At 40.0% G+C, this 25499-nt stretch overlaps 2 protein-coding genes across 4 annotated transcripts in view; both read right to left on the bottom strand.

Annotated features, from left to right (window-relative positions):
• Positions 1-483: 483 nt before the first annotated feature.
• Positions 484-24268, bottom strand: LOC107741852 (ELM2 and SANT domain-containing protein 1-like). 3 transcript variants are annotated; one of them, XM_016554658.1, is made up of 13 exons: positions 24064-24268; positions 15825-17654; positions 12606-12914; positions 11934-12288; positions 11514-11580; positions 9581-9711; positions 9310-9413; positions 7367-7442; positions 6810-6898; positions 5406-5552; positions 5192-5314; positions 4584-4780; positions 484-1452 (listed from the first exon to the last, which is right to left on the bottom strand). In XM_016554658.1, the coding sequence occupies exons 2-13, from the start codon at positions 17289-17291 to the stop codon at positions 1227-1229; spliced, it is 3291 nt and encodes a 1096-aa protein (XP_016410144.1). In that variant the 5' UTR covers positions 17292-17654; positions 24064-24268; the 3' UTR covers positions 484-1226. The 3 variants fall into 3 exon arrangements, with proteins under 3 accessions (XP_016410144.1, XP_016410143.1, XP_016410145.1); XM_016554657.1 differs by lacking the exon at positions 24064-24268 and adding an exon at positions 21181-21555; XM_016554659.1 differs by lacking the exon at positions 24064-24268 and adding an exon at positions 20861-20948.
• Positions 15277-25499, bottom strand: part of LOC107741854 (transmembrane protein 62-like) — a 28353-nt gene continuing 18130 nt past the window's right edge. The window contains exon 15 of the mRNA XM_016554661.1: positions 15277-15287. The gene's annotated coding sequence lies outside the window, so the exon portion shown is untranslated. The remainder of the gene's footprint in view (positions 15288-25499) is intronic.

The raw sequence follows: 25499 nt of genomic DNA, 5'->3' as shown, positions 1-25499 counted from the left end.
GTGCATATACATAAAGTTGGTACCCTGCGGTGTTATTTCAGTATAATTAATATACCATTGTATAATATATTATAGTACTATGTAAGTATTGTATTCATTAATATTTTGAATTACCTTTTTGTTTTTATATTTTCAGTTTACATTTACATTTTAGTTTGTGTTCGTAATTTTGTTACATTTTTGTCATTATTAATTTTTTATATATTTATATTTAGCTTTTAGATTTATATTTAGTTATATATTTATCTTTAATTTCAGGTTTAGTTTTAGTCATTTTTGTTTACACAATATTAAATTTTTTCATCTAATATATAACTTTATTTGAGCTTCATCAATGAAAGAAAAAGATTTTTTATAGTTTTTGTTTTAAATAACACTGTCAAGAGGAGTCGAGATTTCTTTCTGTTTCTTAGACAAATCTATTCATAAGACTTGGAATATTATAGCGTAAAAGTTCTTTGGTGCACTTTTATGATGTTCTATATTTGTCCTTTTTAAAGATTGAAAGCCCTTAGGCAACACTTGAGAAAGAACAGCATGAACATTCTGCTAAATCTCATTTTGTGTTCTGAAGAAAAAGTTAATAAAAAAAAAAAATGGTTTAGAATGTCACGAGGGTGAGAAAACGACAGAATTTTCCATTTCGGATGAACTTTACCTTTACGATACTCAAAACAGAAAGGCTAAAATTACAGCACTGGAGATCAAGACCAGGCGTACAAGCGCAGTTGTGCAAGCGTTTGGCAGTCACGTGGAAGAGAAAGATACCGTCGTATTCATTTCGAAAAAAGGAGGAAAAGACTAAACACACACACACACTTGCTTCTGTGTCCCTCTACGTCCACAGCACTGAATCCATAATGGTTTGTTTCACAGGAGAACAGTGAGTGAGTTCTGTGCACAGACACTGGATAGATGTGCTGCGGTCAGATCAGTGTGTGTTGGATGAGTCCGAAAGTGCATATTATAGACACACGCACACATTCACACTGAGATGGCTTACACTCCCAATAGCCCTATGTCTGAACATTAAGCCCCTGAATGCTTCTACAGCATTGGTCTCCGTCTTTGTCCATCTCATATACACGTAACACACATACGCACTCACACAAACACTCTACGGGAGTGAGCCAGTCCCTGAAACTGTTCTTTTGGGATGGGTCTTGTTGGCTGGTAAACTAAAAATAAATAGTTTTTTTTCTTGGCCATACGAAAGAGATTGTTAGCTAGCGCCAGTCTTCATCATCTGCATCCTCCTCTTCCTCTGAGGAGTCATCGCTGCTGGCTCTCCTCGTTCTGCTCTGATCCCCCATCGCTCCGTTCTGCTGGGCGGCCAACATGGCGGCTGCCGCCTGCTGCTCGGCCTCCCTCTGCCGGAGCGCAGCCGCTTTTTTCTCTGCCTCAGCGTGACTTTTCATGTGAGCACTGCGGCTCTTCACTTTATAGAAGATCCTGGTGAAAACACAGTGTTCAGATCTTTAGGTCAGTGATTTGAACTTAAGAACCAGATCAGATTTTGTGGACTATATTAACTGATCCAATGAACATGTAGACCACTGACATATCTGGTTCAACTCACCGACTCAGCTTCATGAGCAAATCATTTAAACTGATTCAACCGATTCATTGCATTTAACACAAAAGAATGATTCATTCACAAACTGGACACACAGATCACTGAGCCAGTAAGCTGAACTAAAGAAACTGTTTAGTCAGAGTTGTGAATACAACACATAGACAGGTTCTGGATAAACACATTCATTGCAAAAAGCTGAGTAAAATGAATGATTTGTTCACAAATCAGACATGCAGATCACCAAGAGCACCGGATTAGCCGGACTCGTGAATGAATCACTCAAACCGGTTTTGTAAACTGGATCAACTGATTCACTGCAAGGATCTGACTAAAAAGAATTGATTTGTTCACAAATCAGGTAAGCAGATTCAATGATTAGACACAAATCAATGATTGAACGTGAGAACGAAATCAGCCGGATTTGTGAACGCATTATTCAGAAGGGTTTTGTGAACTGGATCAACCAAATCTTAAAACAGATTCGACTCAAAATAATGATTTGTTCATGAATCAAACATGCTACTTTTCTCTTGAAATTGCCAAGGACAGTCATGGGCCAGTCAAAAATTTTAGTGAAATGACAAATTTGGTTTGTTTCTTATAGAAAGCTATAATATGACTTCAGACAACTTAGAATACACAGCACAAGCCACTTCTTTAGTGTTGTTTTTGTGGTATATTAGAATACATGTCTTCGTGTTTAAGAAAAGAAAGTCATACGAGTTTGGAAAAATACAAGTAATTTTTTGTGAACTTACAATTCATTTGTACATTAACTCACCATAAATACTGGCTCCTTGATTATACAATAGCATTCTAAAAGACCTCAGAGTACCATGGTATATGAATATGGTGATAATCCAGATACTGCCACAGTACTTCTTAGTAGAAGATAAAAGAGCACACGTGTGTATTGAAATCACACACACACGCTGATATGTACGGATCGGAATGTGGCACTCAACATCTCCATGGACTTGGTTGCTAAGAGACTGTTGATTTTAACAAGCCGACTGTTGCCATGGATAAAATCTCCAATCAAAATCAGATGTTGCCTTTTTACTGCTTACTACTAGACTGATCCCTGACGCATGTAACACCTAAGAGCCGCCAAGCTTTACTGATTCCTCGGAAGACCCCTGGTCTTTTTATGAGCAGCTATATATCAGCTGCATGAAAGGACCACACTGCCAGTGCATGTCGTCTAGTGATATGCACAACTCACCAGTGTTGAGAAAGCTAGTTTTTGAAACTTCAGCATATATAACTCAATTTATTTTATTTTCATAAAGTATTTATCTGGAACAAAAACAATATGTTTGTACAAAGTAAAAAAATCCTAATTTATATCACTAAAAACTGATGAACAGCAGCATTTAAAGGTGGGGTAAGCGATTTTTCAAAAACGCTTTAGAAAACTGATTCGGGCCGAATAGCAAAACAAACTTGTAGCCAATCAGCAGTAAGGGGCGTGTCTACTCATGATGTGGAGGAGAGAGCGTTTAGTGCTCACATTAGCGTGCCGAGCGACAGAAAGGTAGAGATGGCGGATAAAAAAACAAAAGAGGAAAACGTCTGCAGAACAAAAGAAGGCTTAAGGCAACAAGGCAAGAAGTAGGACCCGTATAAATATCGGACCAGCTTTCCAGCGCTGGAGAGAACTCAAGGAGCGGAGGCCTGCGATCGGACGCTGAGGTTGTTTTGTTTCTTCTGGATAGGTGAGTAACACCGTGTCTGCGCCGCAACAGCTAAAGTCTGTCTAGTACACTGGACGCGACAAAGCGACTGTTGAAAATCATTTGAAATTTGTGTCAATACGTCATGAATAGAACGCAGCAGCAGTTTTCTGTCGGGAGATTTGTCATGTTGTGCTGCGTAGACCAGTGTAGACCATAGATATGTATATACATATATCTATGGTGTAGACAGCATTACTGATTATAATGAGTTCTATAGTATTTTGTCGCGCCGAGCCACTCGCGTCCGGTGTAGACACGGTGTAACATTGGTTTTGCTTTGTTTCACAGAACTAATCGTTGCCTGGGTTGCGTACGTATGTGTGGGGCGGAGCTATCAAAATAGGGGCGAGACCCTTTTGGGGTAGGGGCGTGTTTGTTTTGGTGATTTCAAATGTCAACATTGGCTACCAGAAATCGCTTACCCCACCTTTAACTTAAAGGGCTTCTGTCCAGCAACTGAATCTGTGAATCATTTTTGAACAGGTTCATTTACAGGAACCATCTAAATGAACAGATTCACTGAAATGAATCTTTCCCAAGCTACATAGGTGAAAAAGGCCTTTGTAAGTGTGTTTTGATTTATTACCTCAGTTTGCTTGACTGTGAAGCTGGACACACAATACAATGTAACAAAGAAAACTAAAATGTTTTGTCAAGCTACATGCTACTCGTTGGAGAAACTAACTTGTTACTGTTACACTGTTGTGAACTACCGTCACAATACTGAAAAATGTGGTTAAGTTAGTAGTGTTACAACTTTTAGTTAATTACTCCCCAACACTGTAGTTCACATTGTAAAGTTTGGAGAAGGTAATAAACTATGCCATTAATAAATTTAATGGCATAGAACAACAGGGATAAAATTCGTAAATAAATACAATAATGAATTAATTATGGTAAAAAAAATAAGGTAAATTTAAAATAAATAAATAAATAAAAATAAACAAATACAGGGTAAATGTAAAATATATGAATGATTGGTTAAATAAATTAATTAATAAAACGTAAATTTTAATAAAGTAAGGTACAATTTAAATAAAATAAGGTAACTTTAAATAAATAAATAGTTAAACTGATGAGTGAATGAATGAATGAATAAGTAAATAAATAAATACATAAATAAGCAAACATTTTAAATTAAGGGAAAACTAAAATAAATAAAAGACAAGCTTAAGTAAATAAAATAAGGTAAATAATAAACAAAAAATGTGTTACACTATTATCATTAGTAAATTGCATAAATTGAGTGTGTATCCCAATAAACTGACCTGCCACACTTCTTGCAGGGGAATTCACCCTCTTGGTTTGTTTGTCCCTTTCCTGTATTGCCAGTGCTTTTCCGGCCTGTGGTGTCGGAGCGGTGTTTAGATGGTGGTGGTGGTGGAGGAGGATGATGACTGACCCCCAACGTGGACGGATCTCTAGCGCTGTTCTCCTGACTTCTTAAAACCAAGACGGCAGCAGCCTAACAGGAAACAAATGATTACTTACTGCAACCACAGCTGAATGCATACAGATATTAGACAAAGGGAACTTCCACTGTGGTAACTAAGAGGTGGTGCAGTGAAAGAGATCTGGTAATAGTTCACCATTGTGCGCTTCAGCAAGTAAACTGCAGGTTACTCCAGCAGTACGGTCTCTAATGAGTGTGCTATACTAAGTGCACTATGCACTGGATAAACCATTTAAGCTTGTAAAGAGGTATACCATTAGATGGCGCTATAAATAGCCTACAGTGCTGAAGTACACATGACTATTGCAGGCCAGTTTTCTTATTATTTCAAGTAGGCCAGAACCGGGATATATATGATATAATTTTCTACAGACACCATGTGTTTTTGCAACCTCATGCAAATCAACCCCCCGCCCAACTCACATTTTCAGTGGCCTGTAGCGATTGTGTCACCCTGCCTGGGCTGTTTTCTTGTTTCCCGTCACATGACCCTTCCCACTTCCTGCTCTCCTCGTCTTCTTTCCGTGATTCGAACTTCTGTGAACTCTGAAGGAGAACAAACATTTTGATGCTCCACTGGTTTGTAGGCCATTAAATCACCCAGGATCATGTAGACACAAAAGCCACAGGAACTCACTTTGTTGTCCACTTCCTCCTCTGTTGTGGGTTTAGTCTCTGGTGGCTCTGCTTCTCCGTAAATGAGTGTACCGTTCCTGCCGATCTTCACCTGCTTCTTATACGTGTAGTAGAACTCCACACACTGAGCCACTGTCTTGGAGCTCAACTTCAAGTCAAACGTCAACACAATTCAGCATTATCAGAATTCACTAGAACTGTAACCCATGCAAAACTTGCCATCATAATGCTAGGCTGTCAGCGGTGGTTGCTAGGGTGATGCTATGCCGTTGCTAAGGTGTTCTGAGTGTTTTAGAACCTCTGTTTGAAAATTTTCTCACTGGTTGCTAGAGTGTTCTATTTGTTTGCTAGGATGACAGGATGTTTAATTTTGTGAGATATTTTATTTTGATTGTTATTTTAAAATGATTTATATAAATTTTCAGTTCCTTCACAGACTCTAGTTTGGGAAACCTTCATATAATGTAATGTTTAATGCATTACACGTTGTTAATAACAACAAATGGAATATATATATTTTTTATATATATTATTTTATAGCAATATGGTTAGGGCTGGGCAAAAAAATCAAATGCGATTTTCATGCGAATCTCGTCAGTAAAGCCGCTTCTGGTGATTAGTAGTAAATCTCCAGCACGTGCTTTCAGATGGAGCGGCATTTACTACACAGAGCCGTAGATAACTGACAAGCTACACAAAATCCTGTTCAAAATCGCAGGCGATTCATTGCTGATTAATTGCACAGCCCTAAATATGGTACAAGATTATCATATTTAAATCAATGAGAAAAAACAAGTTCGATAAGTAATCCAAAGGTAATCAGAAAGTAGTCTAATTATATTACCTAAAATGTGTAATGTAATGGATTATACTACTAACTACAATTTTTGTCATGTAATTTGGAATCAGTAATGGATTACAATTTGTAAGTAATCTACCCAGCACTGGCTAGGATTTTTCAGGTAGACGTTAGGCTATTGCTATTGCTAGAATGTTTTAGTGCATTGCTAGAATGTTTTAGTGCATTGCTATGTGGTTGCTAGAGTGTTCTGTTTGTTTTTAAGGCATTGCTAGGATTTTCTGCTTGGTTGCCAAGGAATTCCTAGCATATTTAGTTCCAATTTCCAGTTGGAAGGTGTTGCTAGGATGTTACAGGTTGATGTAAGGATAATGCTAGGATGTTTTAAGTGTTTTAGTGCATTGCTATGCGCTTGCTAGGGTGTTGTAGTTTGCTGTTAAAGTGCTGCTACGATGGTCTAGGTGGTTACTAAGTAGTAGAAAGCCAAATGGACCCAACTCTCTATAATATATGTCCCTAAATATGACATTTTCTCTTCATGCCACAATTTGATTTGTGTGGGGGATTGACACTCATTGTTAGGCTTTTGTTCAAACCTGTACGTACCAGTTTCTGGACCATGAAAAAGTCCTTCTTGTAGGCAGAAATGCCTTTGTTGAAGAAACGTCGTTCCTCTGGCGTCCAGCTGTCAGAGCCTGTGTGGGACAGACAAGCGGTGCACAGAATCAGATAGAGGCTGCTGTCCGTTTAGCCTATCCTCTAATAGAGCACCCCCACCCGCTAACACAAACACATTCACACACAAAGGACAGAGAGGAGGCAAACAGCCAGCACACACATGTCCAGACAAATAATGATGCCGCTGTCTTCTCCTAGGATTTAACAACATGCCACAGACACACTCCCCCTCCTTTCCTCCCGTACTCTACCCAGCAACCCACTCAGTCACCCAGCAATCTCTCAGTCGAACCCCCCCTCCGCTGTACTCCACTCAGCTGCTTTTGTTTATAACCGAGACACGGAGCATGGTTTGGAATGCCAGCACAGGGGGTGATGGGGTACCGCATGCCGTATGGATTAACTCACATCACCTTGGCCAAAAAAATAATAAAAATAAAAGAGTGAAAGAAAAGGAAAGTGTGCTTGACAGTGAGGGGACTTACCAGAGTAGTGGTAGTCAGCCAGAGGGTGCGCTTTGGGAAAGATGGGGTTTTTTAACAACAGAAGGGTGAGGGCTCCCTGAAAAATGAATGAAGTGAAATTAGCATGGTTGAGGAAACAAAACCGGCAGAGACATAGTCACAAGTTAGAGAAACACAGGTCAGGACATGTTATGCCCTAGAGTTGATATGAAGAGATTAATGAGGGCAGGAGAGATGCAATTCTGCAAGACCAATGCTACATCCTTAACAACATGTGTAAAAGGCTTTTGACGTTTTTTGGCGTTTAACCCAGCTGTGCAAGTCGCTGGATAAACCCGCTTGTTCTCTCTGCCTTTCTCCACCATACAGTCTCTCAGGGTGCGATAAATCGAGGACACCACAGTCTTTTCTGGGTCATCGAGCTCTAACTTGAGTTTTTTCTTATATATGGCCTTTTTTCAACTTTTAATGATCTGGACAACCAAAGTTCAACATGTTGAAGCATGTGCACTTGTACATGTCCTGAAAAAGGCCATTAATAACATATGGACTACAGAGTTTGTCAGAGACATTACACGTCATGACACTGAGCAAGAAAACGCATCTAGTTGGCTTTTACAGACTCGTGTTTATACTCATGCTCTTACAAAATGTTATAACTCAAACTCAAAGTTATTTCTGAAAAAAATAAAAAAAATAAAATCACTGTTATAACTCATGACACATGACAGATTTCATCGCAGGGCCAATCTGTTCGGGATTTAAATTTGCTGCTGAACCCCATTACTGTCTGACATACCTATTAATCTGTCAAAATATCTGCTTCAAGACCATGTAATAATGGCTAACACAAATAATTGATTTGCATGAAACACAAAGCAACAAACAACTAAAGGTCTTGCAACTTGCAATTACAAAACCATAGATGCAACAAGATCAAACTATTAAAAGCAACAACCTGAAACCAGTTGTCAGTGCATCTCTCTTATCACTGACACTCAATCAACACCACAAACGTCTAAGAGAGTTGAGCTAACTTTCAGGTTCTGCAGAAGTGGTTCACATGTGATACGAACCACAAACCAACAATTAGCTTATTATTTTGCTGTGTAACTCAAGCATGATTGAGATTTGGCTCAGAAGTACAACGCACATGATTTAGCCATCTTCAGTGTGTCGTTCTGGATATGAGCCTGTGATTGACAGGTGGTTGCTATGGCGGCGGTGTGACAGCTCAGCAGTAAGCGGCTGGCTGTTGTGTTGTTGCAGCTGCTGGCTCAGCTGAGCGAACGTTGAAAAGAATCATATCAAAACACATACCATTTGTGTTTTCATAAAACAGGGGTCACCAATTAGCAGGCCGCAGTTGCAAATCAGTTATCATAAATAAATAAACCATGGCTGCCAACTGATTAAAAACAGATTCAATTACACGATATGCTGTTCAGATAAATCACAATAATCAAGTGAATCTATTTTTTTTTTTGACTGGAAAGTAAATTTAAAGCCTGGACCCCTTGAAACTTTAAATTAATAGCTTTGTCATATGCATGTTGGCATGTGAATGTGAATGGCCTCTGGTAAAATGCTGTTCAAAGAAAAACTAAATTTTCCAAGTGCGTGTACTGCTTTTGCACACATTACTCACATGGACACTTTGTCTTTTCAGGCTTTGCAATTCATAATTCCACATAATTTCCTTTTAATTCAGTCAAATATGAGTACAGTCCCTAAACTGATATTTCCTGTCACAGATGTCACCAAGAAATCCTTAGATGACTCAAAAAAATAATAATAATAATAATTCAGATATATTCCACTCATATGATAAACCCTTCATCTATCGCTCTTATTAATCAGCAGTTTAAGAAAAGGTGCAGTCGGGCGTAAACAGCTTTGACTGGTTCACAAGGCAGCAGGAAGTGCACTTAAAATATGCCAGTGTGCTACTGCTCAACACTCACCATGACGTCACCCTTGCATTCATACAGGCAGTGCATGGCCAGTTCCTGATTGGTCCCTCCTCCACACAACGCACTCGAGCACGCCAGGTGCATGAGGTCATCCACTGCAGGGACACACAGAAGGTCCAGGAAAGACATGGAGTTAAACATATGGTCATGCAGATTTAATTTAAATAAGGCAACCTGCAGAACATATTCCTGCAACTTCCTTTCATTCAATTCAATGAATTAAAAAAATGGAAATTAACGTGGTATTGTGTAAGTTGTATACCTCTTTGCTGTTGCTCAGTATTGGCCAGTGGCGCCCACAACAGTTCAGCCTTGTGTAGGTCGTGCTGCGCTGCCGAGCGCTCTCTCAGCTCTGGGACATCCGCCTGATACCGCAATCCAATGTTTATCCGACTGCAAGAGAGAGTGAATATAAACAGGCTGCTGCAGAAATCCAAACTAAATCAGACCACTAGCAAAAATGTTTCTATTCTGCATTTTTCTAATTTCAAATACTTTTATTTGAACACTTTTACTCACTTTTTTATTATTATTAGCTTAACAATTTGAGTGAAACATTAACATGAAGTTCATGCAAAGCCTGAAGAACATTTTTTTGAGAAACTACAAAGATAGATCTCCAGAAGGCTTCATGGTCAGGGGTCACAAGCACTGCTAGCTAAAGGGGAATATTTGTGGTTCAAAGTGTACTGGAAGCAAAACATGAGGCACAACTTAGTGCTGCGACTGTAACATGTCTATGTAATGAGAAATTCCTAAAAACAATTGCATTCCACTTCAGGTAATTCTATAGGTTTCTAAAGGTGTCTGGTTCACTAATCAGAACCAAATACTATCAAAGTTGTTTCAGACTGCCGTTTGAATTCATTTATTGCTCATCTCAAGGATTCATGAGAGTCGATTTTGACCATGGGTATTTGCATAAAATTAACACCCCATGTTTTTCAAAGCCAAATGTTCCAGTATCTGACTGCCAAGGTCTGGGGATAAGGCAAGACAGATTGTGTTTTATTATTTTGTTCCAGGATGTGCTTTCGTAGTGCATTGGCCAACTCCAAAATGAAGAGATCTGCAGCCATTCATAGAGAGCGTGTCTGAGTATGTAAGAGAGAAAGAATTTCAACCGAACACTGTTCTGACCATTAGATAAACCAGCTGGTACCAGTCAGAGAAGATATCCCATAATTCCCTCTGTTCAGCCACCATCCCCCACCTACTCTGTTCTTAAGAAAATAGCTCTGAAATACTCCATGTATGCATGACATAATAGCTCCCCAACCAGCTTAACTGTTAACATACAAGCTATAACCATGAATTTTGCATCTGCAGTCTACAGTTTACAACTTACAATCAAATAATAGCAATATGTGACCCTGGACCACAAAACCAGTCTTAAGTCGCTGGGGTATATTTGTAGCAATAGCCAAAAATACATTGTATGGGTCAAAATTACAGATTTTACTTTTATGGCAAAAATTATTAGGATATTAAGTAAAGATCATGTTCCATGAAGATATTTTGTAAATTTCCTACCGTAAATATATCAAAACTTAATTTTTGATTAGTAATATGCATTGCTAAGGACTTCATTTGGACAACTTTAAAGGTGATTTTCTCAATATTTTGATTTCTTAGCACCCTCAGATTCCAGATATTCAAAAAGTTGTATCTCGGCCAAATATTGTTCTATCATAACAAACCATACATCAATGAAAAGCTTATTTATTCAGCTTTTAGATGATGTATAAATCTCAATTTCGAAAAATTTACACTTAAGACCACTTTTGTGGTCCAGGGTCACATATAACAGCACGGTAAGGCCTGTTTACACCACATGCATTAGCAGTGTGTAAACAAAACAGCAGCAAATCTTCAACAGCAGGCTCACGTTGTGCTTTCACACTGTCAACATTTAAGCTGTGTATGGCTGCAGCACTGTACCGAAAATAAAGTGATTTCTGGGCTACTCCATTGAGTATTGTCTAATAACTACCATAAAATGTGAGGAAACAATCAATTATTCAGACAACTGACTTTCAGTCGGCTGAATGAAATCTAGTAAGCAAGCAGCAAAATAAAAGAGGCAATGTTAACCAAGTAAAGGAAGTTATCATTTGGACAGAAGCATAAGATAATTAAAGAAATTTCTGAAGCGTAATGTGTGGGGGTGTTATCTGATAAGTGTATGTACTTACGGCTCAATGCTGACAGGTGTAGCCTCACTCATAGCAGAGAGAACTGGAGGGGTTATATCACTGCTGTCTGGACATATACAAACAAAAAGACTGTACTTAGATGCAAAGTAAACAGTGTTTCTTATTAAATGTCCTCCTATTCATGATATGCACATCAATTATGTCTAATTACATATATCCTGGCTTGTTAGGACATATATCTTAGGTATACTAAGTCTGTTCCAAACCCTAATGAGGTGCCTACTTACAGCACTTTAAGCTGTTACAAACAGTAGGCAGCTCATTCTACTTCATTTTCCTTAGAAGGTAGCCTACTAGGTTTTGGAACAGTACTTAAGTTTAGATTTTAGGTTGCATTTGGTTGTCAAAATTTAATGAATTTTATCAATGCACTTTGTAGAGATAGTACAAGGAACTCACTGGAGCGCAGGAGGCTGCGGGTGGCAGATTTGGGAGTGGCAGGTGGGGGCAGTCCCTGATTATTTGCTGCTGCTGCAGCGGCAGCCGACAGGAAGGTGGAAAAGTAAAGACCCGAACCCTCTCGAACTGGACTGAGGATGGGTGGGGGAGTGTAAGGCGGCATGTTGAGGGGGTTGTCGACCAATCGGACAGGTGAACGTAAGTGACTCTGGTAAGGTGTGATAGTGGAGTAGACCGGTGGGGCAATAAAAGTTCCAAGTTTGGGTGGAGGTATAAAGAGCGGTTCTGGACGAGGCCGTCGTTTGGCTTTGGCCAATTTGCCGTCAGCTTCACTTCCGCTCTCTGCTCCACCATTCTGTAGAAGAGATCAGATGTTGGCAAGCTGGGTAGTGCAGAAACCCCTCTAAAATACATACACCATATGCAATCTGGATGATCTTAGTGAGTGTTGTCAGATCTCATAAATCTGGTAGTGAAATGGGGTAGGGGAAGGTTGGATTAGGGTGCAGAGAATAGACGGGGAGGTGGGGGGAGTCAACAGAAATTTGCGGATTATTGGGGAATCCAGGGTTTAACAGAGGGGGATGGAATAGAACAGAAGGCAAAAAGAGAGAGAGATATTTGGCATTTAACTTTAATGTTTTGATAAGATTGGCCAGTTTATGAACTCACCTGGCCCGTGCTCTCAGACAGAGAGTTCCTCAGTGAACGTCGTCGTGTAACAATCACAGAAGTCTTGTAATCGGAGCAGCTTATGCCATGGATGCCCAAAGGCCGTGAGGGCCAACTAGCTGAGAGGGAGGCTTGCTCGTGATCCGGGGACGAGGAATCAGTCTGCCTTACTGGTACAGAGACTGGAATGACCAATGGCATGAAGCTGTCATCTCTGGGCCGCTTGGAACTCACCTGATCCACCTCAGCTGCACCTCTACCTGGACCTGTCGGGGCAACAGGGGGGCTCCAGGGCCTGTGTGGCTCTTGCTGAAAACACAGGATTAACACAGTCAAGATAATGGTCAAACAAAAGTTCTAAATCTCTGCAGAGTGCACCCTTCCTCTGCTCTGTAGACATAATTGATATGCATGAAAGAAATGCGAGAGTGCTTAAAGGGATAGTTCACCCAAAAATGAAAATTAGCCCATGATTTACTCACCCTCAGGGCATCTTAGGCGTGTCTGACATTCCTCTTTCAGACAAACACAATCGCAGTTATATTTAAAATTGTCCTGGCTCTTCCAAGCTGTATAATGGCAGTGAATGGTGCCCCTGATTTTGAAGCCGAAAAAAGTGCATCCATCCATCTTAAAACTACTCCACACGGCTCCGGGGTGTTAATAAGGGCCTTCTGAAGCGAAATGATGAGTTAGTGTATGAAAAATATAGATTTTTAAAAATGTATAAACCGTAATCTCCAGCTTCCGGTCGCTCAAGCAGGCGCGTTCACGACAATAGTTGACATGTAGTTATAAAGTTACTTATAGTTAGTAGAATGTCTAAAGTGGACTATCGAAATAAAGTCTAACCCAGAGGAGAAAGCAAAGATGTCAGAGGATTTCCATATAAGGCAAGACGAGAATGAGTTTTTTGCCCAGCCATATTTGTTTGAACCAGAGTATACCGACCAGGAACTCCGCGAGATGGAGGACGCTGCAACGGTGGCGGCACAAACTACAGATGAAGTTCACGTGGTTTCCCTGTGCTGTAAACAAAACTTGGTTCTCGGCAGACTACACTCTTGTCCCCGGAGCTTACTCTCGCGAGACTACACTCTTGTCCCCGGAGCTTACTCTCGCGAGACTACACTCTTCTCCCCGGAGCTTACTCTCGCGAGACTACACGCTTCTCCCCGGAGCTTACGTTGCGCCTTCCGCTACGCCTACGTCATACATTCGAACGCCTTGTCGTGAACGCGCCTGCTTGAGCGACCGGAAGCTGGAGATTACAGTTTATACATTTTTTTTAAATCTATATTTTTCTTACACTAACGCATCTTTTCACTTCAGAAGGCCCTTATTAACACCCCAGAGTCATGTGGATTAGTTTTATGATGGATGGATGCAGTTTTTCGGCTTCAAAAACAGGGGCACCATTCACTGCCATTATACAGCTTGGAAGAGTAAATCATGGGCTAATTTTCATTTTTGGGTAAACTATCCCTTTAAAAGCTGATAAATCATACAGGAAATTAGGTTAGCTTAAGACGATTTTCAAAAACATATTAATGAATCAACTGCAACCTCATTTCTGCTCCAGGAAGAAACATCTTGCCCTGCAGATCAGCAGCAGACTGCATGAGGATGTATAGATCTTTGTCACAAGTGAATAACATAACAGCATGCCAGCACAGGACAATATCTCAATATAATGTGACTCTCCTTTGGGTAAGTTAATGATTAGAGAAGGGGTTCCTTCTATGTTAGGTTTACTGAACTGCATTCATACTTCTCCACAAAACAGGAACTTAAAAAGAACCATACAAAAGAGGCACTCTTAGCAATTTCACAATGCCTGCAAATTTCAAAACCTCTTTAAAAAAAAAAAAACACATTGATGTTTGACTCAGAAAAAAAGCATTCTGGAAGGAGCACCAAACCCTTGTTTCCCTTATTGTGAGAGCAATTCCTGTTTCTCCTCATTGCTAACTCTATGCAAGACATGACAGCAAGGAAAATAAAACTACTGAAACTTCACTGACAATGTTGTGGGAAAATGCAATGCAATATGCGTCACTACTACAGTGTCTAACTGGAAGTTGTGTGAAAATCTAGAAATCCCTGAGGATGTGGCCTGTCTTATCTGAACTCCAGCCTTACTGGCACCGCTAAGGTATTCAGCTTAGTACATGAAGCCTTTACAGCTCACTCACCCTTGAGCAAGAGCTGTTTTCAGCCTGCATTTAAGAGTAGGGGAGGTTTAGAGGCATAAAGTGACACCCGTCATCACCATGAGACCAAAAAAACCTCACTGAATTATGTACCTATTCCTTTCAAGGAGCTGGAATCAGCTGACCTAAGATTTGCTTTAACTACAGTCTCTTTACTGGACCGTTCTTTGTATGTTTTGTATGTTATCTGGCCCACAGATCAACAGTATATGTACACACACCCTTTCTTTGTTATCATCGGATGGATGTCTTAAGGGAGTGCTGCTGTCCTTTTCAAAGGAAGTTTATGTAACAAGGAAAAGCAAAGTGAACTAAATAGCGTGTCCCAGAAACACTTATATCCCCTTGTTAAACTTGACTGCTAATTGTGCTAATTCTCTATGTGCAATAAAAGAATGAACAAACCAAGCAATTAACACTAGTCCATATAAGCAACATCTACTGCAATAGGATGAAATCTCTTAATCTCCTATTCCAAAGAGGAAAAAAAAAAGAAGAGACTCAATGGGACTGCAAAAATCACAATTAGCTATGCACAGAGCTGTGCTTTTGGACTTCGACAAAAGGAAATGTAGCTCTATATGTACATCAATGTTAAGACACCCTCAAGAGGGCCAGTGGGCTGAGGGTGGGGTGCACTTGCCGGTATTTGTATGAGGAGTCCATCAGGAGATAGTAGCGTGGAAAAGCCTTTGTTTGGCTCGAGAGATCATGTGACCTAATGGCGACAGTCAGTGCGTGTACTAACTTTACACTCCCCTATCAACTGAGAAACCTGCAGAACCTGTACGCATTTGAAACAGGTAGTGCATCCTCACTGTGTTAAGCAGATGTTAATGATGTCAACTTCCCTTGGCTAAGGGTAATTTGTCATCCTTAAGTCACAGACCAACTTTTCATCTTAACTACAGTATATAACAATGAACTGGCAAAACCACAATTGCTTGCTTGAAATGTATTTTAATTTCTCCAACATGTTTGACTGAAAAACTGGCAGGTGTCTTACCTTGACACTACGTGAGGGAAGAGATTCCCTTTCCGAAGCCTTCTGAGCCAAGGTTTCCAGGTTGGCCTCTTGTGACACCCTCCTCTTACGTCGCGTGCTCTGGATTACACCTGTTGGAGCGGCCCGGATGTCTTGCACAGCATTTGTCTCAGAAGTACCGTTCTGAGAGTCTTGGTTATGCAGATCAGTCGGCATGACAAATGGGTTATCTGAAACAGGGCCTCCACCCTCTTTTGAAAGCCGGCGTGATCTCCGGGGCCCAGGCTGTTGGGTCTCGATAGATCGCTGGGGAACATTAGTGGGAGGCTGAAGAACAGAGTCTTGAGTCTGTGTTGACGGGGGATCAGTTGTCTCTTGGGACTGTCCTGGTAATGAGGGGTGATGCTGATCAAGTGAAGAAGCATGTGGCTGCTGGCCATCAGAGTAATTTTCCAATACATGCTGGTTCTGATGAAGTTGCTCAGACTTTTGTTGCTGCTGCACCAAGTCTTGTTCTGGTTGAATCTGTTGCATATGTTGTTGTGGTGGTTGCTGTTGTGGAGTATGTTTTAATTGCTGTGCTTGTTGCTGTAACTGTAATTGTGGCATCTGTTGTGGCTGTTTTTGATGCTGAAATGCCTGTTGCTGCTGCGCATGTTGTCGTATCTGCTGTTCCAGCTGTTGCTGCCGTTGTTGAAGCATTATTTGTCGCCGTTGCTCCTGTTGCTGTAGTTGCTGCTGTAGTTGGGAATTCGTCTGTGTACTGGAATTCAAATTCGGCAAGGTCCGATTGCCCTGAACTGCCTGATAGTATACCAAGTTCTGCTTGGGCTGTCCAAAAGCTACCTGAAAGGGTTGCAACACGGAATTCCCAGTGGTGGACTGTCCGTGCTGCTGTGGATTTAACATTCCAGGCTTTTGTGTTTGCTGAAAGGCTTGCTGCTGTTCCCAATCCATGCCCCGGCCAGGTTTGATTGTATCCCTAAAGGTTTCTACACTTATGTTAGCCCCTTGTTTTTCATTTGCCCTAATAGTTGATGACTTATGTTGCTGCTGTTGTACTGACATGCTCTCATGCATCTGCTGTACAAAAGCAGTTTGAGCCTCCAAATAAGGACCAAAGTTCTGGGTCCAAGTTGTCATACCCTGTGACCAATTGTTTGGTCGCTGTTGGGGCTGCAAAGATGGGTCTTGATGTGGCCACTTCATGGGCATCATCTGTTGGTAGTGCCCACGGCTTTGATCACCCTTCTCTGGGCTGAAAATGACAGAATTGAGGTATGTATGTGGTGCTTCTGAATTCAAACTTTCCACACTTCCACTGTCATTATGGCCTGGCCCTGAGGGAGGGACCCCAATGCCATAGTAGGCCTCTGAATGCTGAGAGGCCTCTTTCATCTCCACACCCTGATCGTTAAAGAAAGTGATGCGCTTGCCTGTCCTCTTTGCGTTTGGTTTCTGTTGAGGTGGCAAACTCATGACTTTCATGAATACAGATTCTGGGGAGTGGTGGAGTGGCAGGTTAAGGAGACAAGAGTTCAAATCCCCAAACCACACAAAGCTTTCTCTGGTTTGATGAAGAGTCTTAAGAGTATCGCTCTTGACAAAGAACCCTTAACTGGTTTTATGATACTTAATGGTCATCCAAATCTACTCAACATGGTAGGAATGCATGTAAGCTTTAAAAGTAAAAATTGCAGCATCTCCTGTGCAGAAATAGAAGTTTCAGCATGGTGTAGCTCAAACATGTCCATTTGCTTTCGTCTTCACTGCCAACTCTTCTGCTTCCGGGATGTCAAGCTGGGTTGAGAAGTCTTTAGGTTAATTTGTTGCTCATTCATTGGAGACAACCTGAGAAGAAAGCGGTCACAAACATTATGGTTAGCCTTCAGAGACGGTACTTTGGGCTTAGTGGGGGTTTACTGAAATAGCTGTTTCAGCAATGACATGAATAGAGCCCTAGAGAACAGAATTTGAAAGGGAAAGGTGGCTTGTTAAGGGTTGGGCGAGCTGTGACATTAGCAGTTTAGCGCACATAATAAAACAATGTGTAACAAACTGCAGGTAATTTGTTCAGTATGCACAGAAAGTAACAGACTAATCTTAGCAACCAACAAACCAAGATGACACATATTTGAGAATGCTAAGTGTGAGTAAGGGGAAAATGTGCACTCTACCGCAAATAATTGTTTCTGGATTGTGTGCAGAGAGGGCAACAGTGAAAGTAAGTAAAACGAGGCGAGATGTACAGTTGCACACATAATCCCACAGAGAGTGTGAAAATATACTAGCCTAGTTTCACAATGAGAATGTTTTAAGGCAATTCCCCCCAAAGTTCACACATTAGCATTCAAATATTAACATCAAAATCAATAAAAGTCTATCATTAATCTGCTATGACCTCCTCTCATAAATCATGGAGGGCTTGCATGCTGCTATGAGCATGTGCATATGTAGCAATCAAATGAATAATCTCAGATGTCTGCATATTTCAAAACAGTCAACTCATGAAAGTACAGTTCTTAAATTAGATATAAATCTTCATGCAAGCAAGCAAATTATAAGCTACACAAATAAGACCAAATCACTCTACCTGATGATTTAACATATTGATTAATCTATATATTCAATAAGAATTTTTTATCATCCTTTAATTATTTAATGTACACTAGTGTCTCTGCTTTTGCTAATACTGATTGCCTGTGCTAAAATCTCTGTAGTGCACATCTCACATGGCTTTTTGCTTTATTACAAGGACCAACAAAAATGTTCTCTATGCTTAGTATAAAATAGCACTGAAATGTAAAGGGGTGGTTGATTATGATTTCACCTTTTGAACTTTAGCTAGTGTGTAATATTGCTGTTAGAGCATAAACAACGTCTGCAAAGTTACGACGCTCAAGAGTTCAATGCAAAGGGAGATATTTTCTTTTTTAAAAATCGCTGTTTAAGGACTACAAAAAACGGCTGGTAGGGACTACAACAAGCTTCTTCCTGGGTTTGTGACATCACTAACCCCGATGTTCACATAAACCCCGCCCCCGGGAACACACAACTACCCATAATGGTAAGGGGGCATGACGTTTCTAGACAACGTGCACTAGGCGGTTAGCGAATCACAAACACACTAAGCCCGCTAACCAATCAGAGCCCATTGCGTATTTTTGAGGGAGGGTCTTCATAGAACCAGGAACTCAACAGACCGTTTTGACGAGAATGGAAACAGCGGTGTAGAATAAAGGTAAAATATGTGAAAATAATGTGTTTTTTTTTTTAACAAAGCATGAACACGTTACACTGCACCCCATAAACACAATCAAGCTTTGGAAAAAAGCTGATCAACCACCCCTTTAAACTTTGTGCACCTGAATCCTTCTAATGCACGTGTTTCTTACTTGTATTGCCAGCTAAACATTATAAATACATATTTTTACTAGTGCTGTCAAACGATTAATCGCGATTAATCGCATCCAAAAAAAAAGTTTTTGTTTACATAATGTGTGTATACTGTGTATATTTATTATGTATATATAAATACAAACACATGCATGCATATATTTAAGAAAAATATGTTATGTTTATATATTAAATGTATTTATATATAATATAAAATATAAGAATATGAATATATAAATGTATAAACATGTAAATATTTTCAAAATATACTGTATATGTGTGCATTTATTTATACATAATAAATATACACCGTACACATACATACATAATGTAAACAAAAACTTTTATTTTGGATGCGATTAATCGCGATTAATCGTTTGACTGCACTAATTTTTACACCAGGTATTTTTATCAAGACAAGTAAAAGAAGGATCCAAATGGATAAAATGGAAATTACTCCGTTTTTTAGCATTATTAAATGGAAATGTACATTAGCCAACTTCAAGTTCACAGTTTTACTGTTGGGAAAAAAAACTAAACTAAATATCTGACATTTTACAGAGTAATGTTAAAAAAAAAAAAACATTCATTCAATTACATTAGGCCAAATCATATATCAAATATCGTGCAATTCAACATACATTAAAGTAAATACTGCGTACTCAAGCAGCCATTTAAAGCTGCAGTATTCTCAGGGTTGTCGCAACGCAATGATAAACACCCCTAACAGCGCGGGGATGTAAACAACAATTGCATTAACCAAACCAGCGTCCAGGCAAAGTGTTATATTGTAGGTCAAGTTTACCTAACACATTTCAGTGCATTACATTTTTTATTCGCGTAATCCAGCGCATGACGTTCTGCTGAAAACTGCGCGCAGTGAACGCACATGAATGTCATTACATTAGCAAAACGACGCACGGTTACACAAGCTACGGTTTTATCAGTTGACAAGAGAACGAGTTTAATAAGCTTGTAACGTCAAGCACGGTTACCTAATCGTACCTAGTTCTTAATTTAAACCGCGAACGAATGCAGAAGAGACTCAAATGCTGAGTGAGGCATGAGCGAGAATTCCCCTCGTGGCTCAAAACCTAGCTGCCTAGACAGCATTTTAGGGGGCGTAGACACAGAACGGGGTCTCGAGACGCGTTTATCTACTTTTCAAGAGTTTATCTACTTTTAAATGAATATTTACCCAGAAATTAAAATGCTGTCATCATTTACTCACCCTCATGTTGTTTCAAGCCTGCATGCATGACTGTAATTTAATTGTTCCATGGAAAAGGAGATGTTATGCACAATGACAGCCATTCACTTTCATTTCGTGGAAAAAGACGCGCAAAAAGTGAAAAGTGACTGAGACTAACATCTTGTTTTGTGTGCCACAAAAAAAGCAAGTCATACGGGTTTGGAACAACATGCGTGTGAATAAATGATGACAGAGCTCTCATTTTGTGCTAACCCTTTAACTTAAAACGCGCCGTTTTATATACGCAAAGCGACGCGTGACGCCCGCGTTGCGTTCGAAAAGCGCATACAAGCCCCTCAAAAAGCTGTCTGGGTAAACAGCTCAATATATTTTGAGACACGGAGTGTTTGCTAACTGGGTGCCCTTCCTGGACCCCACTTCCTAGTGAAGCCAGCTCAGCGCTATTTACCAGAAGTCCTTTGTTGCAGAAAAGGGATTATCCAGTCACTAATTCCGTGTCACACTGCAACAAAGTGAGACAACAATACACCCTATGAAGCATGCCTGAGCAGCAAAATAATGAAAGTGGTAAATGACAAGCCCCCCCTGCTGTCCCTTCCTAGTTGTCAACTCAGGTTAGTTTAGTTCATGCATTCAGTGTTACAAGAGAGTAACAGCCACACGTAGCGCACGCTCGAAAATTCTGCTACAACTTGATGATATCTATTGCATGATTTCGATTTGCTAAACAGTCCCAAACATTATCAGGCGTTTAGAAATTATCCTTACCGTACACTTGTTATTTTCTGCGTTTGTTTTCAGGTCACCCTAAGAACAACTGCAAGGTCCAATGCAACAGTAGAGACATGACTGCATGCTTATCCACGACTGAGTCATGCAATGCTGACCTCACTCCAGTAATATTCAAGTCAAGAGATAGATCCTTGTGCAAACGAAACCACGGAGAAATGGAAATGGAGGGCTTCTTTGACAAAATGGCGAGGCGTTTTTCAAAACAATTGCACGCGATTTCGTTATTATTGCACGCGCCTGCGAATCAAAACGCACAAAACAGTGTAGTTCACTCGTACATGAAGTATGGAACAACACATTCGCTTTCAGCTGAAGTCTTGTGATCGCCTACTGTCCCGTTGGCCACACCCACTTCCGCTACCATATAAGGCCTTTCCTCTGCCATGCGGGGCTTACAGCAAATGCACAGGCCATGCGGGAAATTCCGTCACTGGGAAACGTTCTTAAAAGCATGGCTTGTACCAGACATCCCCATCCATACCTGAATCGAGTGAATGAATTACAATGTGTGGTCAGTGAGCAAAGAGCTTGTAACTAGCAGAAAGCCAACGAATCAGAGATATGTATGAGGTTAATTATAACAAAAAGGCCAAAAGTTGTTTGGATTGGGGAGACCAGTGTTGTAAGAGGAGGTATGTTGTAACACCAACAGTTTAACCAATAAGAAATGAGCTACAGAGGTAAAATCACCATCATCACCACCACCCTCCTGATATGAGAGTAGCCTATAGATACTGTAAAAATATACAGGAAAATTGGTTAAAGTATGAGTGCATTTCAATTTGTGATCATTATCATCTGAATCAGCAGGTTGAATGACACATCTGCATAAGCTTTTCCTCTACATGTTTAAAAACTTGAAATATCATGTCTGAGCAGATGGGAAGGGTTGTAACACTATCCAGTGCACTTATACCGGATACAAAGATTGTCCCATTTTGCACAATGTATAGACCTACATTTCCCACAATTGTGAGAGTGACTAACTCAAACTTGCAAGCACAATTGTTTTAGTTTTTTTTTTTTTAGATGGACTGTTACGACGATGACACAAAGTTCTTTACAGTTTCATTTTTTAATAATGTAGTTACATTATATTTTGGCATAAAATTACGGAAAACTAGTTAACGTTGCTGCATCAGTGTTTCTACTACAACGGCTGAGAGTTTTACTGCAAATTTGACATCTTTCTCTCTTCTGACCATCATAATCAATCTCTTGATATTTTTTCCTCTTTCATAAAGTCACAGAAATGCTATTGTGGAGTTGTTCTTTTGCTATCGAAACAAATGTGAATGCAAAAATGATATTGGTTCTAGTTTCTGTTCACCACTATAGATGTTTACCCAACTGTGGCAACTTCCACTTCTAAAAACCCCAGAAATGTGTAAAGGGTTCATTGGTTTGTTAGTTTTATTAGCCATTTTGAAATTAAATTTTAAATTAAAACATTTCAAATGCACAGAAATTGGAGTAATTACGGTATACGATTTGATTATCTAAAAAAAAACATGCATAACTCTTACAAAATGTCCAGGTTTTATGACTGTTACAAGCTCACTAGTGGCGTGGGTTGTAATATCACTTTGTACTTGACACTCATTTGCACAGTTTAGGGATAAATTGTGTATTTCTAAACTACTTTTCCATGTAGCAAACAAATAAGAGAATATCATTTCACAATCTTTGCTGAAAGAAAACAAAACCACTCCCCCCTACTGAATGTAACATTACATTAGAAAGTCTCACAATGAACGGTCCTAATCCATTCTCACTGATACGATTGTTATCAATATTAAAATGGAACATTGTGAACAACATGATTATGATGGAGTGCGCAGTGTCAAGGCAACTGTTGTAAGACAGACTCCCTTTTTAACAGTATTTGACGTACTTCTGAACTCTGTGGAACACTATTCACGCCTAGAACTCGGGAGCATTTTTCATGCGTGCAGAGGCTCAGCTGCACGGACATGATCGAGCATGTGCTGCCGTGAGAAAGGAGACACCCATAGGCCTCACCGTGTCAGTGTTCGTGCACGCTCTCTCTGCTGTGCCTTAAAATAAAGTGCAAAGCCACCAGACATGCGGCCAGGATATGGCATGAGCTGAGTGTACCAGCCTCAATAAACAATCCGATGCCTCGAATGCTATTCGGGTGTGTAAAATCTCATTCTCAGACATTACTGCAAGTAGATGCATATTCCTTATGCAGGCAGCCTTCTTGCATTCTAAATCACAAAATGCAGATGGGCGCGTGAATGCATGCCTATTTAATAGTTACAATGCATGCATGATTCCCAGCCAGAACTTAAACTGGAAGTGCATAACCGATTTTGTCCGAGATGTTGAACGACTGCACTCATTGTGATGGCTTAAGGAGGTTGACACAAGTTGATATGACAGTTGTTGCAACAGCACCAAATGCTGCACAACAGTAACATGATCCATCGTGATGCAGGTACAGATTTGACATAGGCGCTACTGACACGGTCACTGATTTAAAGGAAACGCTTGCATTCGATAACGAGAGAAGTCATCGTTAGACTTTGCAACACAGCTGTTCTTCTGATAAGCGCTTTCCGTTGCTCACATGTGTAGTTGCAGCGCTGTGCTCATGCAAAAAAAAAAAAAAAAGTATTTACGTGGAACAGTTCGCCACTCGTAACACTGATAAAAGCGCATCTAATAGTTTCTGTCAAAAGTACGGAACCACCCAATCGAATTCATTCTCCAACACAAGGTCTTTTTTCGACGTCCTGCAGAAACTCGCCATAAATCTATGTTTTAAGAGTGGAAATACATTCGAACTGGATCTAGTTGGAAAATACTTTTTTTGTGTGTTGCGCATTACGTTACCTCTAAAACCATCTGCGGCGTAGATCCAGCGATCCAGATCTTTTTCGCGTTGCTTTCAAGAAAAGAAAAAAAAAACTTTAAGCCTTTGCTTGTAGCGTCACTTCCTCGTTAGTAAGAAGAGCGCCACCCGCTGCAAATTGCACAGTGATGTAATTTTTCTCTTGCACCTTCAATACAGAAGACACCTTTTAATGAACGAGGCACATTTACCACCACATATAAAAACATCGTCGAGTTCAATCCTAGTAAACTCCAATCCTAATGTCATGCGTGCTTTAAAATAAGTTCTGTAAAAAATAGACCTTCCTTAAACGACCCCATAACCGCTTGGTAAAGATTTGCACTATCCAAAGTAAACGCACGCGATGTGCGATTAGTGAAATAATCATTAATTTGAATCGTTTTTGAATCAGTTGAACATTCTCACAGGACGATTAATTTACGAACTGAATCGAACAGAGTCAACATCTTCGACTCATTGAACCGAGAGCTTATAAGCGAGCAGCTATGATCATTTTATTAAAACACGCAAAAACGTTTCACTCAAAAGATTAAAATGAACTGTATTGTTTAATGAAACAAAGTTAAATTAGATTCTAATGACTAACTGGGAACTAACATGAAATTACAGTGAATCTGCTTATTATTGTTGTGATGTTGTTAAATGTTGCATAGTTTAACCCTTGTGCGCTCCTCATTTGGGAGTCACACTCATGGTCTTCGCGGTCAAATGTGACCGGACACTGTAACGCTTTGACTCGGATAACTCGTTAAATCCATGAAATTAAAGAGATGGAAAACGAAGAGTTGGTGTCCCACACATTTAATGGCTGGTACACGGCAAGGCGCTCCTCTCATACATGAGAGATTAACTCTTTCTTGGCGTTACAAATAAAAGTCAAGACAATGTGAGTTGGTGTGTTGATTTTGCACTCTAGATGTTTTAGAGTTTCACCCCTATTGTGCATTGTGGTGAATTTGTAGATTGTACACTTAAACATTTTCTGTATTTTCGATTTTTCCCCATTTACCATTCATTTCCTATGGGCGGTCATTTTTGACCGAAGACCATGAGTGTGACTATTTTTTTTACGACCACTTAGCTTTTTCGAATCATGCCCTCAATTTTTGTTGTGTTCGCATACCAAGTGCCATAAAAGTCACAGAGTTTCGTACCATTCTGGCGAAGCTACGATCTTTAAAAATTCAAAATGTAAAATTCTCCGGTCAGAAATGACCGAAGACCGCACAAGGGTTAATAAAAAAAAGAACCGGTTCTTCGAAATGAACTGTTCAAAAGAACCGATTCGCGAGTCTGACTTTCTATCATCACAACACGTGTGACCAGTCCTTTAACGCTCATGCAGCCAATCAGACGAGCTCCCGCGTGTCATGTGATTACTTCAGGAAGAAACGCTGTCGCTGCACGCAAAACA

Source organism: Sinocyclocheilus rhinocerous, unplaced genomic scaffold, assembly GCF_001515625.1.
Source record: "Sinocyclocheilus rhinocerous isolate Xijiao unplaced genomic scaffold, SAMN03320098_v1.1 scaffold1157, whole genome shotgun sequence".
NCBI lineage: Eukaryota > Metazoa > Chordata > Actinopteri > Cypriniformes > Cyprinidae > Sinocyclocheilus > Sinocyclocheilus rhinocerous.
The sequence above is the reverse complement of the archived record's forward strand: the minus strand, read 5'-3'. Positions and strand labels throughout refer to the sequence as shown.